The 18,765-nt window shown below is 53.4% G+C and overlaps 2 protein-coding genes across 3 annotated transcripts in view; one reads left to right on the top strand and one right to left on the bottom strand.

Moving 5' to 3' along the window:
• Positions 1-397: 397 nt before the first annotated feature.
• The window catches only part of PODXL (podocalyxin like), a 56,691-nt gene continuing 38,323 nt past the window's right edge, over positions 398-18,765 (top strand). For both annotated transcript variants that reach the window (XM_038004390.2, XM_007982955.3), the window contains exon 1: positions 398-761. In XM_038004390.2, coding sequence (XP_037860318.2) covers positions 692-761 — 70 coding nt within the window. In that variant the 5' untranslated portion in view covers positions 398-691. The remainder of the gene's footprint in view (positions 762-18,765) is intronic.
• LOC119626202 (large ribosomal subunit protein eL39) lies at positions 3,746-4,176 on the bottom strand. The gene has a single exon (XM_038004391.2). The coding sequence runs from the start codon at positions 4,106-4,108 to the stop codon at positions 3,953-3,955; it is 156 nt and encodes a 51-aa protein (XP_037860319.1). The 5' UTR covers positions 4,109-4,176; the 3' UTR covers positions 3,746-3,952.

The following is an 18,765-nucleotide window of genomic DNA, read 5'->3' as shown; positions in this document are numbered from 1 at the left end:
TACCACGCAAGGCTGGAGGTCCGCCCGCTCCGGATTTGCTCGTAGTGCGAGGGCCCCTGCTGTGTGCTGGGGGTTCCCGCCAGGCCCACTCAGAAGCACTCGGGGGGACACCTGTGGGCGGGGCCCAGCTGCCCAGCAGAAGCCCCCGGCCCCGGCCCGCGCGCACACACTCAAAGCCCCCCAAGGCGCGGAGGCCGCCCGCCCTCCCGCCCGCCGCGCTCCAGGGCGGAGTTTCCTCCTCTGCTCATTGTTCGCGGCCCAGCGCCCGCCCAGCCCCGGCCCCGCCCTGCCCGGCCGCCGCCGCGGGCGGGCTCCTGGGGGAGGGGGAGGGGGAGGGGGCGGGGGAGGGGCGGGGGAGGGGCGGGGGCGGGGGAGGGGGCGGGGGCCGGCGCGGACGGGACGGGCCAGGAGTAGCCGCAGCCGCCAGTGGGGCCGCAGCCGCGCAGACGCCGCCCAGGACGCAGCCGCCGCCGCCGCTCCTCTGCCGCTGGCTCTGCGCCCCAGCCCCGCTCTGCGGCAGCAGCAGGGAGGAAGAGCCGGCGCAGCGCGACCTGGGAGCCCCGTGCCACAGCCCGGTCGCCGGAGCCACCCACAGGCCTCCCCGAGCGGCGCCCACGCTCCTACTGCCCGGACGCGCGGACCCTCCGCCGGGCCCGCAGCCACCTGCTCCCGGCCCAGAGGCAAGGACACGATGCGCTGCGCGCTGGCGCTCTCGGCGCTGCTGCTGCTGCTGTTGTCGCCGCTGCTAGCCTCCCAGGATGGTGAGTGGCCGGCCCGGGCTCCGCCGGATGCCCCACCGTGCCCGTGTTCCCCCTACCCGGCCAGGTTGCAGGGAAGCCCGACGCGCCGCGTGGTCTGACCCGGAGCAGCCCTGTCGCCGCCGGGGTCACACACGAAGCCCTGACCTTGCACCATGCACGCCCCCTCCAAACTCCACTACGCGGCAGGTGCAGGGCTCGAGCGTGGATTCGTCTCCAGTCTCCACTCGGGAGGAGTGGGCAGTGAATTCTGCCCGGGCAGACAGGGGCGCGCCGGTGCTAAGTGGGTTTGCTTGGGGAAGAAAAGGGAGACAGCATCTCGAGGCTCGACGCTTCTGCGGGACCCTCGGGATCTGATTACACCTTTCCTTCGTGTTGGAGGGAATGTGGGGCTATATTGTGTATTCGTTAATTCCAGGCAAAGAGGCAGGCGAGAAGCTCCCGAGGAAGTCCCTGAAGCAGGTGACAAGCCTCCAGCCACTGCCCACGCGGGCAATGTGCTTACCCGTTTGCAGAGAGGGTTTTCCAAGCAATGTGTACAGGCTCAACCCCCTGGGCCCGCGCTGGGGCAGGTACAGAGGCTGTGGAAGTGGACCTTCCATAGTCCCAGAGTCACCTGGCTGAGTGGGGGTCCTACCTCCGTGTCCCCAGCGCAGTCACTTCTTAGTGCGTGGCTACGATGGTGAGACCCCCTCGAATCCTGTTGTTCAAACGGTAACTTCTCTCTCGTAGAATAGGACTGAGCTGCATTTTAGACACACCTTAGAAACCGTACCTGTCTCTCACGGAACAGAGCTGTACCTCAGAACATTTCTTCCTTGTTTCTTTTCAAGGTGAAATGTTACTCATTCTCTTTGGGGGAACAGGCGATGGCTGCAAACTCAACCAGAGCAGGTGTTCCTAAGCCCCTAGGAACAGCCAGAGTCGGATCAGGACCGGGAGAAGCGCATTTCTCATTCTCTCTTGCCCACCTGAGCACGTGTCTGCAGGGAGAAAGAGGGGAGGTGGTGTGATCACCCTAGGCCAGGAGGACTGCGGGGACAGCACAGACAGGGAAGGGACTCTGCCGCAAGCAGGTGCTGGCAGTTTGGGACTGGACTGCAAGGGGCCGGGGGAGATGGGAGGGCAGTACAGTCTCTCCTCTACACCGCAGGAAACCTTTGGTAGTGGGCAGGGGCTGGCACTCAGGGAGCAGGCAGGTGTGGGCATCCTCCTGTGGCCGGCGGGAGACTCCACCAGCCTGACTAGAAAGGGAAGGTCCTGGCCGGGGAAGAATGTGTGTCCCCGGAAGAGGGGCTGCAGTGTGAGGAACAGTCAAAACAGCTTTCAGGGTGGCAATCACTGAAGAGCCACACGACATGCAGGGTTGAGATGACACCGGAGTGTGGTGGCACTCCTCAGCCCTACTCTCTGGGGACAGCTGGACTTCAGGGTGGGCCTTCATATGAACCTTTTGTTGGGAAGCCTCTTAGAACCACCCAGAAGGGCATTGGGCTGTGTCAGCAAAGAGGGGTTAGTCCCTAGTGCTTCTGAGCTTAAGGTGGCTGAGCCACCCTCACTTTGAGGAGTGGGAGGCGCTGTGGGACAAGACCCTCCCTGTTCTGCCCTAAAAGGAAATGTTCCTAAGCCACCAGTGGGCAAAGCTCTGACTCCAGCTCACTGCTGGCTTCAAGGATGGATGGGACTGTCTTTCCTGGCACCTAGGCACTGCCAGAAACCATGTCTCTTCCATGAAGCACCACTTCTAGCCTGGCACGGGGCATGGCACATGGCAGAAGCTTGGTATGTGGCAAACAATAATGACCATAACCCAGTGCCTGGTATAACCAGCAAGTAACCTGGCCCATCCGAGCACTGTGTGCATTACAGTATGCAGCACTGTTGGGAAGCACTTAGGAAAGTGCAAAGTGCTAAGAGGGGGATGGGGGGAGGATGATGATCATGATGGTGATGATGATTTGCATATATTGAGGCCAGAAAAGGCTTGGTAGGGGGGTTGCGGCAAGCTTGGTCTGTTCGGTAGCTATGGTGCATTTTACACCACCCTCTAGGGACTCAGTAAGGCCAGCTCCATCCCTGTCCTTCTGAAGGTCTGGTCACCTGGGCCGCTGTCATCAGGAATAGCATAAACACTGCCCCCCACCTGCTGGAATCCTATGATTTGATTCAAAGCAAGAAAGATTTATAGCTCGAGTCTCTGCAACGAAGGAATTATCCCCAGACAGATCCATCCCTGCCCCTCTCCCCCAGCTTACCTTCCAATATATGGGCAGATCATGCAGCCTACAGCAAAGAAAGCATTCTCCTTAGGGGCCGGACAATTCATCAGACCCCCTTTCAGTGCTTTTCGGTTTGATAACCATCTGGCAGAACCACAATGGTAAGTCACATCTCTGTGCCTCCGTTTCCTTATCTGTGAGATAGAATAAAAAACCAAAGGGACCTCTAGTTCCGCCATGATAAGATATCTGGGGTTCTGTGTTCCCTCAGCTACCAAAAGGACAAGCTGATTCAGTATTGGCAATCTGATGTTGAATGGATGAATTCTGGGCAACAGAAAGGCAGCTTGGTGGGGTGGAAACATTCAGGCTTTGGGTCAGAGAGATGTGCGTGACCATGGACAAAATAGGGAACTTCCCTGAACCTCAGTTTCTTCATCTATAAAGTAATAACAGCAGTACCTTGTGGGTTGCTATGAAGATGAGTGAGTATATATATCATGGGCTTGACTTTACGCCCAACTCAGGACCACCACTCAGAAAATAGCTGTGATGATTAGTAAGCATATATATTGAGCACCTGGTGGGTTTAAGGGACCCCAGGTGTTGGGATTCTGCCAGTGTTTGTGGGTGTCAGTGGATGGATGATAATAAAAACTGAAGCCCCAGTGCCACTCTGTGGGACAGGGAGGCATATGTGAAAGTGTAAGATTTGGAAGGGGTGGTCTGGAGAAAGCTTCCTGAAGGAGGTGGGGTTTTCACATAGGGATTTTTTTTTTTTTTTTTTTTTTTTTTTTGAAATGAGAGGCCTCACATATTTATTACTGAACCCAGCCAACCAACACATTCATAATAGATTCAGAGAGGAAAATACGTCGAACTCTCCAGAGAGTGGTGACATTTTCAGTTTGATATAGTAATGTGATCGTGACCTTCAGACAGCACAAATATATGTGCCATCTCATGTGCAATTCCTTATAGACCCAGCTTGGTTCTTCTCCAGTGTCTTCTTTTGGAGTTGTACCTTATTTTATTTCCAGTTTTCATCCGAATCCACTGGGGAATGGGACGATTTTGTTTTTGTTTCTTGGCCAGGAATCGCTTAATCCTGAAAGTCTTGTGAGAAGACATGGCGAGAAGCGGAGGCAAGAACACACCACGATGGCGGAGAAAGGAAAAGAGGGGACATAGGGATTTTAAAATTAAAAGGGTCAGTGTTTCCTAATGTGGCTGAGGCTCTACACATTGTAGTATGTAGGGGGAGATGCAGACCAGGGACGGGGAGTCTGTGATGGCAGTTCTTGAGATGGGGTCATTGAGGCTTTAGAGAGATCAGCTCTCAGAGCTGAAGAGAAAGTTCCACGGTGGCAGGGCGTGACTGCTCACACCTGGAATCCCAGCAACTTTGGGAGGCCAAGGTGGGAGGATTGCTTGATTCTAGGAGTTCAAGACCAGCCTGGGCAACCTAGTAAGACTGTCTCTACTAAAAAGACAAAAAAATTAGCTGGGCATGGTGGTGGCACACGCCTGTAGTCCCAGCTACTCGGGAGGCTGAGGTAGGAGAATTGCTTGAACCTGGGAGTTGGAGGTTGCGGTGAGCCAAGATCACGCCACTGTACTCCAGCCTGGGCAACAGAGGCAGACGCTGACTCAAGGGAAAAAACAAGGTGCCCAGGGCTGGGGTGGGGGAATGTGGGTGTCTCCAGCATGGTGCAGCTTGGGACAGGATCTGAGGCATGAGTGAGCTGGACATTGGGGGTTAGGAGCCAGCCTTTCTAGGGAAGACCCAGAAGCACCTGGTGTCAGTGTGGCCAGAGCTTTGGGGTGTGGTCACCCAGAGAAGGGCTGAGGAGGGGAGCGTGGCCTGCCCAGGAGGGTCCTCAGGGTGTCCCCCAGGCCTAGAGACGTGAGGGAGAGGCATGGAGGCTGCCCCTAGTCTGGTTTTCCTCAGGAGCCCATGTTTGAAGGGAGAGGAGGGTGCTGCCCGGGATTTTGACACCACTGCCCTGTGGAAGCTGAGAGGGGAAGGGGACTCCATGTGGTTAGAATTGCCCCCCTGCAGGGAGGAAGGGGAAGAGTCACTCCCAGCCGCCCTCAAGCATCATCTCTGAGACGCCTTCCCTGGTTTCCTAGGGAGAACCAACGTGTGTTCCATGATCTGTGTGTCTCCTCCGCCATGCGGTGAGGCCCTCAAGGAGCCAGCAACATACTCACTGGCCCCTCCAGGGCCCAGCCCAGCACCAGGCGCTGAGCAGTGGCTTGGGATACGCTGGACTGTGGACCCCGGGGAACCAGCCTCAGCCCTGGCTTCAGGCTCCCTGGAAGGGGAGTTTGCATCCTGGGAAGAGATGTCTGGCCAGTGGGCTTGTTCTCCAGCAGCCAGAGCTGGTGGGAGCAACTGCTGAGGTTTAAGGCTTCTGTGGGGCAGGTGACCCCTGTTGGAACTGGCTTAACACTTAACTCAGAGCCCTTCACTCCTTTTTTTTTTTTTTTTTTTTTGGAGACAAGAGTCTCGCTCTGTCACCCAGGCTGGAGTGCAGTGGTGAGAACTCAGCTCACTGCAAGCTCCACCTCCCGGGTTCAGGCCATTCTCCTGCCTCAGCCTCCCGAATAGCTAGGACTACAGGCGCCCGCCACCATGCCCGGCTAATTTTTTTGTATTTTTTAGTAGAGACGGGGATTCACCGTGTTAGCCAGGATGGTCTCGATCTCCTGTCCTCATGCTCCGCCTGCCTCAGCCTCCCAAAGTGCTGGGATTATAGGCGTGAGCCACCGCACCCGGCCCAGAGCCCTTCACTCTTAAGGGAAGTGGGAGGAACCGTGTCTACAGTTCACTGGACTTCTTGGGAGGGGACTTAGATGACCCCTATTCCAGGAAGGGCTGCTTCTTCACACCCTTTGAGGCAGAGGCCCTCTTCAGGGCTGCCGAATGCTAGCTTTGCTCTAGCCGAAATGGAAGCCATTCCTACATAGTCAGAGAAAGAGAATGGCATTGCCCTGCCCATCCCTACCCACCAGCCTGAGCCTGCCTGGACACTTTCATCGGACCTCAGCCAGGAGTTCTTTACCCAGCTCTGGGCTCATTTCCTATTTGTACCCACTGGGCATGAAGCAGGGCAGGGAGCTCAGCTGATGGGGTGTCCCGGACCCAGGAACACGGGCAAAGTTGAATGGGTCTCTCTTTATCATGTGTCCTGTCTGCTTGATGGTGCTGTTAAGAAATCAAGTGATGTAGCAAATCCGGGATGGTGACTCCTACCCTGCACAGGCCAAATGACAGGGGCATTCTCTTTAAGAAAAGCCTTCAAGAAAATCGACACAGAGGATCCCTTAAAGGAGCCTCTTCATATTTGCAATAACATTTGCCATATGACTGCTTCGAGTAGGCAGCCTGCGGGCTGTATGCAATGTGTAACTCAGTTGGCAAAGGGTACTTTCCACACCACTTCTAAATGAGCCAGAAAATCATAGGACACAGAATTCTAGAGCTGCGGAGCCTTCTGGAAATCATCTGCTACAACCTGCTTGTTTCAGATGGGGGATTGCAGGCCAGGGAGGTAGGTTCATTTGACCAAGTTGCCAGTGACTCTCAATAAATAGCTTTCCAGGAGATGGGTGTGCACACGTGTGTGTGTGTGCACGTGTGCATGTGCATGTATGTGTGTGTGCATGCATGTATGTGTGTACACGTGTGCATATGTGTCAGCTGTGGGTACCAGAATAGAACTTAGCCCTTTCAGTGCTGATTCCCTCCTGGGAATTGGAAAAACTCAGCAAATCCCCTTTATATAATTTTTTATTTTACTTTTTTTTTTTTTTTTTGAGATGGAGTCTTGCTCTGTTGCCCAGGATGGAGTGCAGTGGCATGATTTTGGCTTGCTGCAACCCCTGCCTCCCAGATTCAAGACATCCTCCTGCCTCAGCCTCCTGAGTAGCTGGGACTACAGGCGTGTGCCACCACACCCAGCTAATTTCTGTAGAAATGGGGTCTCACCATGTTGACCAGGCTGGTCTTGAATGCCTAACCTTGAGTGATCTGCCCACCTCGGCCTCCCAGTGCCGGGATTACAGGCATGAGCCATCATGCCTGGTGAAAAGCCTCTTTAAAAAGGATTTTAGGATGGTGACAAACCTATACTGTGCCCACATCTCTTTCCCTACCCCTCTACCATCAGGGTAAATTGAGGCTTGGGGTCACTTTGCTATTTAAGAGTTAGGCTCCTAAGGGTGCCTGGAATACTGTGCCATAGTACTGGCCACCATGCATTGTGCCTATATATGTCTGTGTTTGCCACTGGTCCACTGGCTGAGACCCCCGTCATGTCCACGGCCTCTAGCCAAATAGGTGGTTAAGAAATGTTTGCGGGACAATTGGCTGCACAAAATGCAGCATTCAGCTGCAGATTCATCAGTGGCCCTTGCCCACATCTCCTGCATCTCAAGCTCTTGCATTGTCTCTGAGTCCTGGCCTTGCCCTGAATCACTGGAGCAGCGGCAAGCACAGACCCTCAGCTAAGGGGGTCCCCTAGCTAAGGTTGGCCCCTGAGCCACCTCCCACCATCCCTACCCTCTTACCCGACACACATCACCACCACCCTCTCTTCCTTTGTAGCCTTATTCCCCTTGGGTCAGCCACCTCACACTTCCCAGGACCAGGGTGCAGGGTGGCACCTCGTCCGCCAATTGTCATGGCCGGAAGGCTATGTGCTTCCACTCAGGGGGAAGAGAATTCCAAGGAGTGGCTGAAAGAGGCTTGCTATCTAGCCCTGGATTAGGGTGCAGGGGCCTTCCAGAGCCAGGCCCCTAGGGATGTGTGGACTGACCTGGGGTCTAAGCTGTCTAATCTTACCTTCCTGCTACCTGACCCTGATCAGGGTAGAAGGGACAGCACTTAAGCAAGCCGGTGAGGGGGGCATTCTGTAATTCTTATACATACTGGCTGTGTGTGAGGCTGAAGCCACAGCTCCTTCTTAACTGAAATTCAGGGAGCCGCCGGGTGCGGTGGCTCACGCCTGCAATCCCAGCACTTTGGGAGGCTGAGGTGGGCAGATCATGAGGTCAGGAGTTCGACATGAGCCTGGTCAGCATGGTGAAACCCAGTCTCTACTAAAAAGACAAAAAATAGCCAGGCATAGTAGTCCCAGCTACTCAGGAGGCTGAGGCAGGAGACTTGCTTGAACCCAGTAGGCGGAGGTTGCATCGAGCCGAGGTCACGCCACTGCACTCCAGTCTGGATGCCAGAGTGAGACTCCATCTCAAAAAAAAAAAAAAAAAAAAAAAGAAAAGAAATTCATGGAGCTCTGCCTGAGGACGGAGGCCCTTAGGTCTCCATCCAGCCAGGTTCCCATGCCAACCTACTCCCAACACACACCAGTTGGAACCACAGAACCCTCCAGCTGGGGTAGCTTTCCTTTGGATAAACTTTATCTCACAGACCATTTCAGGGAGGAGAAACTGAGGCACAAATGCAAGGACTTACAGTAGATTATACAACCAGCTCTTCTCCCAAATATGTACGTGGTTCACTCCCTCACTTCCTTCAGCTCTCCCCGTGAATGCCACCTTCTCAAAGAGGCCTTCCGGGGCTGCTCTGCATAGAAACCCTTCCCCACAGCACACTCATTTCCCCCTACTTGCTTTTATTTTCTCCATAGCACCCGTCACCTGATTTGTCTGTCTCTCCCTCATTAGACTGTAAGTTCCATGAGGGCAGGGACTTCCATTGCGCTGTAGCCACAGCACCTAGAATAGCACTTGGCACAAAGTAGCTGTTCCATAAATATAGGTTGAATGAGTGAGTTAGTGAGTGGGTGTCAGGGCTGGCTTAGAACTTAAAGTCTTGCCTGCCAGCGTGTGCTCTCCAAATGCAAGGCTCTTCACCTGATTCAAGAAGGAGGTGGCAGGTGGGGACTGGCCCTAGGTCCTGGGGGAACAGGCATATGGGCAGGAAGGAGCAGGGATTCCTGGTAGGAAGTGGGAGGGGGCCATGGGAGGTGCAGCAGCATCATGTCTCCTGTGCTGTCCCCACCCAAAGGATCCTTCAGCTGAGGATTGGGGCTTGTGTTTGTTAGAACTTGATTTGGCTGCTCATAGCAACAAAAAATAAGTAGTGGATTAAAGAAGACAGGCATCAGTTATATCTCTCTCATATCATAGAACTTCAGAGAGCTGGTGTAGTGGTTCTCCTATCATTCACATGTGGCCTCGTGGTCCAAGATGGCTGCTGGAGTTCCAGCCATCAGGAAAAAGGAAGGAACAAGAAGCACGTGGCTCCTCTTTTGAGTGCGCCTCCCGGAAACCACACGTGACACTTCCAGTCACATTTGGTTGAACAAAACTTAGCATGTGGCCACACTAGCTGAAAGGGAGGCAGGAAAGAGAACATAGGGAAGAGTAATTTTTATTTCAGGTACCCGAGTGCCTAACTGAAGAACAGTGGTTCAGTCACATAGAGGAAGCAGCGAATGGATATTTGGAGTAGGTGACTGGCAAATGCTACTGCAGAACTGGTCCCTGTAAACCTTGGGCTTCTCTGTAGCGGCCCTCTGTCCCTGCCTTGCTGGTCAGATCAGCTTCGCCTCTGCATGAGTGAAACACGGCTCTCAGGCAGCCTGGTCCCACTTAGCCCACCGGTTATATGGCTGTAGCCTTCTGGTCTGAGGGGCAGTTCCTGGTAATGCACAAAGAAACCTGGCTCCTTCCTAATTGGGTCTTGAGCTGCAACAGGGATGCAAGGTGTCCCAGGACCCCCATGAGCCGGGCCTTGGGCAGGCTAGGTAGGGGAAAGACCTGGGTTCCCCCACTGGCCTGTGGATAGGGAAGAAGTGTTTCTGCTCCCCATCTCCCCGTCTCACCTCAGAGCGGGTGAGTGCAGGGCCAAGGAAATACTGTCTTAGGGGTTTGGACAGTGACCCCTCAGTGACAGCAGCAGCCGGGGCCAGTGGCTTTGAAACCTGCGGGAGGTATTCCGTGGAGTTGCCTTGGGACCACCGAGGGTTTGGGGCGCATACCTGGAGAAGAAAATGAAGAGGAGGCTGATTTGGGGGGAGTTTTACGTCCACCCTCTTCACGAAGGCCCTTTGGTATGATGAGTCTCTACGTAGGAATTCCTTTGACAAAAAAGTTTTGCTGTGACGGTGAAAAGAAGAAAAATGGAAATCTCTTCTGGGGATGCTCTGCGGTTAAGAGGCTTGGATTTTAGCCACAGCGTCGACACTTACTAGCCTCGTGATCTCAGACTTGTTCCTTGACCTGGGCTTCCCCAGCAGGAAAGTAGGTATTGTGCCCTCCTCCATAGCAAGGGCTAAATAGGATCATGTAGGGGGTGCCTCTGATATGCAGAAAGCATCCACATGGGTTGATTTTTTTTTTTTTTTTTTTTTTTTTTGAGACGGAGTTTCCCTCTTGTTTGCCCAGGCTGGAGTGCAATGGCACAATCTCGGCTCACCGCAACCTCCGCCTCCCGGGTTCAAGTGATTCTCCTGCCTCAGCCTCTGGAGTAGCTGGGATTACAGGCATGCACCACCACGCCCAGCTAATTTTGTATTTTTAGTAGAGACCGGGTTTCTCCATGTTGGTCAGGCTGGTCTTGAACTCCCAACCTCAGGTGATCCACCTGATCGGCCTCCCAAAGTGCTAGGATTACAGGTGTGAACCACCTGCGCCTGGCTTGTTGATGTTATTTCTTGTATTGGCGTCAGCCCTAGCCCAGCGTGAGGTGTGAGTCAACAGACCCTGTTACCCCACCCCCCACGCCATGCTAGAGAGCATCCTCTGCGACCTCACAGGGCCAGGCTTTCTTCTTCATGGCCCTTCCCCATTACTCAGGCTGGGGGCCTCAGTGCAGGGAGGCAGGGTTAGTTGCAGACCGCAGTTTCAGATAAAGGTAGCCAGGGTGGGCTTAGCTAAGAAGCAGCTGAGGTGGCCTCCCGCCCCTCCCCGACCTTCCTGTTCCTGCCTGGTGCTCCTCAGCTCACCCCTAGGGGGCACTGCCCTTCACTTTGGGGCTTTGAGTCAAAACAAACTTTTTTTTTTTGAGACAGGGTCTCACTTTTTTGCCCAGGCTGGAGTACAGTGGCAGGATCTCGACTCACTGAAACCTCTGTCTCCGGAGTTCAAGCGATCCTCTTACCTCAGCCTCCCCCATAGTTGGGATTACAGGCACCTGCCACCAAGCCCAGCTGATTTTGGGGTTTTTAGTAGAGATGGAGTTTCCCCATGTTGGCCAGGCTGGTCTTGAACTCCTGGCCTCAAGTGATCTGCCCGCCTCAGCCTCCCAAAGTGCTGGAATTACAGACGTGAGCCACGGCGCCCAGCCCCAAACAGGCTTTCTGAAGTGACCTGCACCCTGATCCTGGCAGCCCCTGAGGTGGTTAGTCCATTACTTGGTTAAATGCAGTCTTCCAGTTCCTGGCTCTCTCTCTACCTGGATAAATGCGCTTGTGGTTGGCTAATCAGCTCCTGGCCACGCCCACTGTACACCCCCTCCTGGCCCTGGGATCCCAGTCTCCCTTTCACTTTCCTTTCTCAGATCACCCAACCCTGAGCCTACCCTAACTCTTGCACCAAATTCCTCTTGATGCCATCGAGCCAGGCAGTGAAGCAAGATGTTGATCTTTCTGTGGCCAGCTCTCCATTTTCCTTCTCAGGAAAGGGAGGGCCTGGGGGAGGTGCATGGAGCTACACCCAACAACTAGGGCAAGGAGTATTTCCTCACAAGGATGAAAAGTGGGAGGAAGATAGGAAGGGAAGGTAAGAAGTACTCACAGATCTGCCTTGGGGGCATTGCTGTGTGCCTCAGTTTACCCACATGGTGAGTCTGGGGTAGCACTGTATGAGGTTTTTTATTTTACTTTTATATTCCATAAAGCAAGCTGTGTTCCAAACTGTGTCCAATAAGAACATTTCGTAGTCCTTGAGATTTTAATAGTTACGCTCTCAATGAATATTTAATAAAATGAATACATTTCCCTTCTTAGAAGGTCAAAATACATTATGATCTTACATGCTTTGAAATGTCCTCTAAGGAGATTACTTTTTACCTTTGTTTAACCCATCATTCCCCAAACGTACTTTAACCATGGGACCATTTCCTTTTCGGCTTCCTCTTTTTAGTAGAACATCGATTAACATCTTGTGAAACACTCGTGTTTCCCCAGGATATTTTGGGGGAAATACTGATGTGAAGATAGAGTGACCAACTGTCCCAGTTTACCCAGTATTAACAGGTTATCCTGGTATGTGGGACTTTGAGTACTAAAACCCAGACACTCCTGCGTAAAGACCAAGCTGGAATGGCATTAACTATAACAACACACTGATAGGTGTCCGGCTGAAATGAAAATGAAACCTCACCAGGCCCTCCGACCTTAGGGGATTATAGGAAACGACATGGCAGGTCGCAGCCAGTTTGAAGGCTGCGTGCCCCAGAGTCCATTGAGAACAAGTGACGTTCAAGGCTGGTGGCCCCTCAAGAGTGTTTGCAGTGGTGTTGCTTCTAGCCAGAAGTGGGAGGCTCTGCTAAAAGAATTGTGGAAGTGTGTGTTTTTGATGTTTGATCTTTCTGCCCAGATGGGGGCAGACATTGTTTGTCGGTTGCCTGTGGCTGGCTCTTTCCTGTTGTGCCTCTGTCCCCTGCTGCTTTGAGTCCTTGACCCTGACAGCATCATGGTACTGTTTTAGATCCTGAGTCCCATCATCCTGTCAGCTTGGAGGGGAGCTTGGACAAGGGGATTCCAGGATGTTCTGGTAGCCAGCACTGTCATAGTGGCTCGTGGACAGTTCTGGCTGAACAGGGCCTGCTGAGTGTGTGGGTCTCATCCACCTTCATGCTGTCATTGTTCCTGGGAGTTGGTGGCTGAGGGGGTGGTGTGCTTGTTTGTTAAGCCACCAGCTTGCATGTGCTTTTCCAGCTGCAGCTAGCACCTAAGGCACTACTTGCAGGTGTGACAATGAGGAGGGATGCCCGTTGCTCAGCCAGATGCAGTCCTGCACCCTGCCCTGGGGGCACTGCGGAGCATGGTGCAGGGCGTGTGGGGGCCCTGCTGCTCCCTCCCCAGGCCTGTGCTGTCCTAACTCCTGCCCATGCCTCCCCGATCTGGAGGCCCCAAGAGCACCACCCAAAAAGTTGCTTCTCATCCTGAGGCCATCCTGGGTTTAGCTTCTCCATGGCCGGGGTTCTAGAGAGCTTGTGCTGTGGATCGGCTTCTGGGGAAGGGCAGGGTGGGAGCCCTTCCTGGCCTTTCGTTCACCCACGGCATCCAATGGGGGGGTTACACTTGGGCAGGGAAATTCCCTGGCTTTACAGCCCTGGACGAATCTGGAAGTCTGGTCCTGTTGACGCAGAATCACATCTCTGAATGCCACAGGCACTCTAGGGCAGTCGTGTCCATGTGCCAGCTATAACTGGCCCTGGGGCCTCCTGTTGGTTGAGCACTGGGTGTTTATGTGTGGGTGCGCCACGTGTACACAGGGCTGGTGGCAGGCACAGTGAAGAAACACAGCAGGGTCCATCTGAGTTGGGTGTTGAGCTGAAGAGTGGGTTTGCAAAAGAAAGAGATCCTCTGTCCAGACACTCATAACCCAGTGCCCTCCCTGCAGGCCTCAGTCTCCTCATCTGTGAATGAGGAGCTGGCCCAGTGGCTCTCAGGGGCCTTCCTGTTTAGTGTTTCCCATGGTCTAAAGCTGGGTGATTTTGGCCCCAGGACTGCTGGCGTCATGGGACTGATGGGTGTGTGTGGCTGCATCTGCAGAGGGAACTTAGCTGGACAGTGTGGATGCTCTGAGCCATTGGGAATGGCTGGAGGGGGCTGTTCTCGTGCATTTGGCTTCTGGGGAAGTGACACCATGGATTCCTGGGTCATGTGAAGGGGGGCATGGACACATGTTCTGTAGTGTCCTGGGGGCTCTTGGTGTTTTGCTGGCCTCGGCCCTTTCTTCATCTCACTGCAGGTTAGATGCCTCCCCTTCCCCTGTCCAACCACCAGGAGTGGTGCGGCAGCTGGAGCCAGGCACGTGTGGGCACTCAGGCCCCACAGGATTGGAGAGCTGCACTGGGAGTGGGACGGCATGGTTCTAGATGCCAAAGAAGGTGTGGTGGTGCCTGGTCCTCTGACTGCTTGCTCATCTCTACTTGTTGGGCTGAGATCACATGACATCTAGGGTTCTTCTAGCTCTAACATTACAACCCTGGGATGCAGAGGAATGTGATGCCTGCGTGACTTTTAAGGAGCAGGGGACAAGGGATGGCCCGGCACAGTGGTTCACACCTATAATCCCAGCATTTGGGAGGCTGAGGCAGGAGTTCAAGACCAGCCTAGGCAACATAGTGAGGCCCTATCTCTATATACAGTTTAAAAATTAGCCAAGCGGCCGGGCGCAGTGGCTCACGCCTGTAATCCCAGCACTTTGGGAGGCCGAGGTGGGCGGATCACGAGGTCAGGAGATCGAGACCATCCTGGCTAACACAGTGAAACTCCATCTCTACTAAAAATACAAAAAAATTAGCCGGGTGTGGTGGCAGGCGCCTGTAGTCCCAGCTACTCGGGAGGCTGAGGCAGGAGAATGGCGTGAACCCGGGAGGTGGAGCTTGCAGTGAGCCAAGATCGCGCCACTGCACTCCAGCCTGGGCGACAAAGCAAGACTCTGTCTCAAAAAAAAAAAAAAAAAAAAAAAAAATATTAGCTAAGCATGGTGGTATGCACCTATAGTTCCAGCTACCTGGGAGGCTGAGGTGGGTACTACTTGCTAATCCTAGAAGTCTGAGACGCTGTAGTGAGCTATGATTGTGCCACTGTACTCCAGCCTGGATGATACAACAAGACCCTATCTTTAAATGAATATGAAAATAATAAAAAGTTTAAAAAGCAGAAAACACTGGCTTAAAAACATAACTTTGGCTGAACTGATGACAAAAAGAAAAACAGAGAACATCCCAGCCTCTGGTCACAGAGCACCATGGACTCAGCCCCAGCCTGGCCCTGGCCCCTGCGTCCAGCCAAGGGGTGGCATCAACTCCTCGTGCTGTGCATCTCTAGGCCTTGTGCCAACAAAGACCAGGCTGTAAGGGAAAACAAGAAAGGTGACAGCTCCTGGGACCAGGATCTCTGGATCCCGTGATCCTGGCTGTGCCTCTCCCTAGGAGTTGCACTGCTGCCATGCTGCAGAGGGCGGGAGGCTCCGACTGGCACTGGACCTGCTTTCCAGATGGGAAATCCAAGGCGGAGGATGCTGGCGATTTTACCTAGTCATGTCTTGAGGCTCCAGGTACCCCCTTTCCCCTTCATTTGTTGTTGTTATTGTTGTCATCGTTGTTGAGACAGGGTCTCCCTCTGTCACCCAGGCTGGAGTACAGTGGCACAAACATGGCTCACTGCAGCCTTGACCTCCTAGGCTGAAGCGATCCTCCTGCCTCAGCTTCCTGTGTAACTGGGACCACAGGCATGTACCACCATGCCTTGCTAATTTTAAAAATTATTTGTAGAGATGAGGTCTCATTATATTGCCCAGACTGGTCTTGAACTCCTGGGCTCAAGTGATCCTCCTGCCTCAGCCTCCCAAAGTGCTGGGATTACAGGTGTGAGTCACCGCAGCCAGCCTCCCTTCCACTTTGAATTTGCCTTTTCTTGTTCTGGGCATAGGAGTGGCCAAATAAACTTGGCCCAGACATCTGGGCCTCTGCACCCACCTTGCAGGGTAGCCAGACTGGAAATACAGTAAAGAGGGCTGAGAGAGAAGGGGCATGGAGCCCATGAGGGCCAGGGGCAAGAGGCGGTGCCTGCCTTTCCTCCACCCCTTTTGGAGCCCCAAGTCTGACTTAAGAATCAATCTTGTGTGATCTAAGCAAACCTGACCCCTTTCCTGACCTGCGAAACTTTAGAGGGAAATAAATATTTTGCTCCCGGTTTCTTGGGAAAAGAAGAGCTGTGAATTCACAGCTGTGTGCATGAGTGTGTGTGTGTCATTGAGGCATTTACTAAGTCATTGCCTCTGATCCCCCTCTCTGATGTCATGAAACTACTTTTAGGGGATGAATATTCAGCTCTTTGGACACCTGGCTCCAACTGGGGCTGGCCCTGAGATTCTTGATTCACTTCCCTAGGCGGTGCCCGTAGGAAACCGGGCTTCCTTGACGAACTCTAACGTCTCAAACACAGGGAGGGCCATGACGACTTGGCTTTGTTTAAAAGGAACATGGCCTTTAACTTTCCCTGCAGGCCCTGGCAGGGGACAAGGGAGCCAGTCCTCAATTGTTTAATGATATCCACTTACTTAGTTTCTTTTCTTTTTTCTTTTCTTTTTTTTTTTAGATGGAGTCTTGCTCTGTTGCCCAGGCTGGAGTGCAGTGGCACAATCTCGGCTCACTGCAGCCTCTGCCTCCCAGGTTCAAGCAACTCTCTGCCTCAGCCTCCAGAAGAGCTAGGATTACAGGCGCCTACCACCAAGCCCGGCTAATTTTTGTATTTTTAGTAAAGATGGGGTTTCACCATGTTGGCCAGGCTGGTCTTGAACTCCTGACCTCGTGATCTACCTGCCTGAGCCTCCTAAAGTGCTGGGATTACAGGTGTGAGCCACTGCGCCTGGCCTGTTTGTTCTTTTTAAGCAACACCTCCCCACCCCCAAGTCACCCCCAACCCCACCTCCACTCCACTCCCCACTGTCCAAAAGATACAGGCTCCACTGTCATCAACCACCAAAGAAATTCGGATTGTGTGCTCTGTGGGAGGTAATCATGCTTTTTCTTCCACCTGTGGGGCCAAGGAGAGAGTTAGGTGGTAGTTTTAGCTTTATTTGCCCTGCTTTGCAGAGTAAGCGGGTGACCATCGGAGAGCCTTAGCTCCTGCTCCTGCCCCACCCTCAGCACGCACGGATTTAGTCTGGGATTTTGCCTGGGGAATGTGCCCGGCTGTGAATTACTCTGCAGCAGGGAGGACACAGGTGTTATTCCTGGAAGCGGAGAATTCTCGCCAGGACAGAACACAAAGAGGATAGCAATTTAGAAAACTGTACTTACTGCCTTCACCTTCAGTGTCCACCAGACGGAAGCAGATCCTTCCCTGGGAAATTCACAGGCTCCATTTCACAGAACTTTCTCCCTCTCTTCCCAGAGGCACTGTCCGTTTCAGAGGTGACTGTCCCACAGCCATGCGTGTGGGACTTCCCTCTGGCTCGGGGCCCTTGTTTGTTTTAGGCCAGGAGTGGAGACTGGGCCCTGGTGGAGGTTTCCAGGGGCCACTGAGAAACCCATACACATCTGGTTATTTTCACGGCTGCGGGAGGCCAGAGGTGGCGTGGGAATGACAACGTGCTCCCTCAGAACAATATTTACCAAGGTTGTTTTTGAACTTACTGCTAGGGGAAGAGTTGCGTGCCAAATGTCCGCGTGCTTTGGCCCTGGAAGTGTGTGTGTGCCTGGGGACAGGTCGCAGGCGCTCCTGGGAGCAGGAACAGGGCCAGTTGAGAAGTGTGCGGGTCTGTGCAGACCCAGTGTGATGGGTGTTGGGGGGCGGGGGTGGGGTAGAACGCTCATCCCTGAGACAGTTGGGTTAGAATCCGGCTCTCTGACCTGGGGTGGGGCCTTCCTGGGCTAGTCTGTCTCTCCTTTTCTGAACGAGGTACATAACAGGCCAGACACTGTGGCTCACTCCTATAATCTCAACACTTAGAGAATCTGAGGCAGGAGGATCACTTGAGCTTAGGAGTTCAAGACCAGTTTGGGCAACATAGTGAGACCCTATCTCTATAAAATAATCAAAAACATAGCTGGGTGTGGTAGCGCACACCTGTGGTCCCAGCTACACAGCAGGCTGAGGTGGGAGGGATCATCTGAGCCCAGGAGGAGGTTGAAGCTGCGGTGAGCTGTGATCGCGCCCACTGCACTCCAGCCTAGGTGACAGAGCAAGACCCTGTCTCTAAAAAGATTAAAAATTAAAAGGTACTGAAGGTGTGTCCTCAGAGGGTGCTGGAGACACAAATGGGATCATATGCAGGAATAACGAGGCACGGAGTCCCACCAATGTGCTAAGACCTCAGTATTTGCCCAGTATTAAGTTTACAGTCATGATGATAAACTGCTGTTAGGAGGTGTCATTTAATAGGCGGATTTATAGAAAGTTCCAGCATGTGAGTGAGGCAGCATGTCCACCCCTCTACCCGGTGGTCTCAGAGCTGCCCTGAGTGTACCAGGACACATGCAGTACCCAGACTGGGCATAGATGGTCTATCGGCTGCTCACAGCAGGGGGTCAGCAAGGTTGGCCGAACCTGGCTGCCCCTTCCTCCAGCCCCGCCCTCAGTAAGGTTACTGTAGATTTGGAATATTTAAACATTTTCCTCAAAGGTTTTACATTTCGGGGGCTGGGAGTGGTGGCTCAGGCTGTAATCCCAGCACTTTGGGAGGCCGAGGCAGGCGGATGGCTTGAGGTCAGGAGTTCAAGACCAGCCTGGCCAACATGGCGAAACCCCATCTCTACTAAAAATACAAAAATTAGCTGGGTGTGGTGGTGCATGCCTGTAATCCCAGCTACTCTGGAGACTGAGACTGGAGAATCACTTGAACGCAGGAGGTGGACGTTGCAGTGAGCCAAGATTATAATACTACACTCCAGCCTGGGTGACAGAGTAAGACCCTGTCTCAAAAAAAAAGAAAAAAGCTTATACATTCTAAAAAATATGTTCATTTTGTTCCAAGATAGATATGTCTTCCTTGACAGATGAGGAAACCAAGGTCCAAGGAGGTTGCCAGCTCACACAGACATCCAGGTCTCCATTTGCAGAGCTCACTTTTTCTGT

This window comes from Chlorocebus sabaeus, chromosome 21, assembly GCF_047675955.1.
Source record: "Chlorocebus sabaeus isolate Y175 chromosome 21, mChlSab1.0.hap1, whole genome shotgun sequence".
NCBI lineage: Eukaryota > Metazoa > Chordata > Mammalia > Primates > Cercopithecidae > Chlorocebus > Chlorocebus sabaeus.
Note: the sequence above shows the minus strand (reverse complement) of the source record. Positions and strands in the feature narration are given on the sequence as shown.

Bases quoted from the DNA above. Each gene is read 5' to 3' on its own strand.
- LOC119626202 (XM_038004391.2), bottom strand. From the start codon at position 4,108: ATGTCTTCTCACAAGACTTTCAGGATTAAGCGATTCCTGGCCAAGAAA.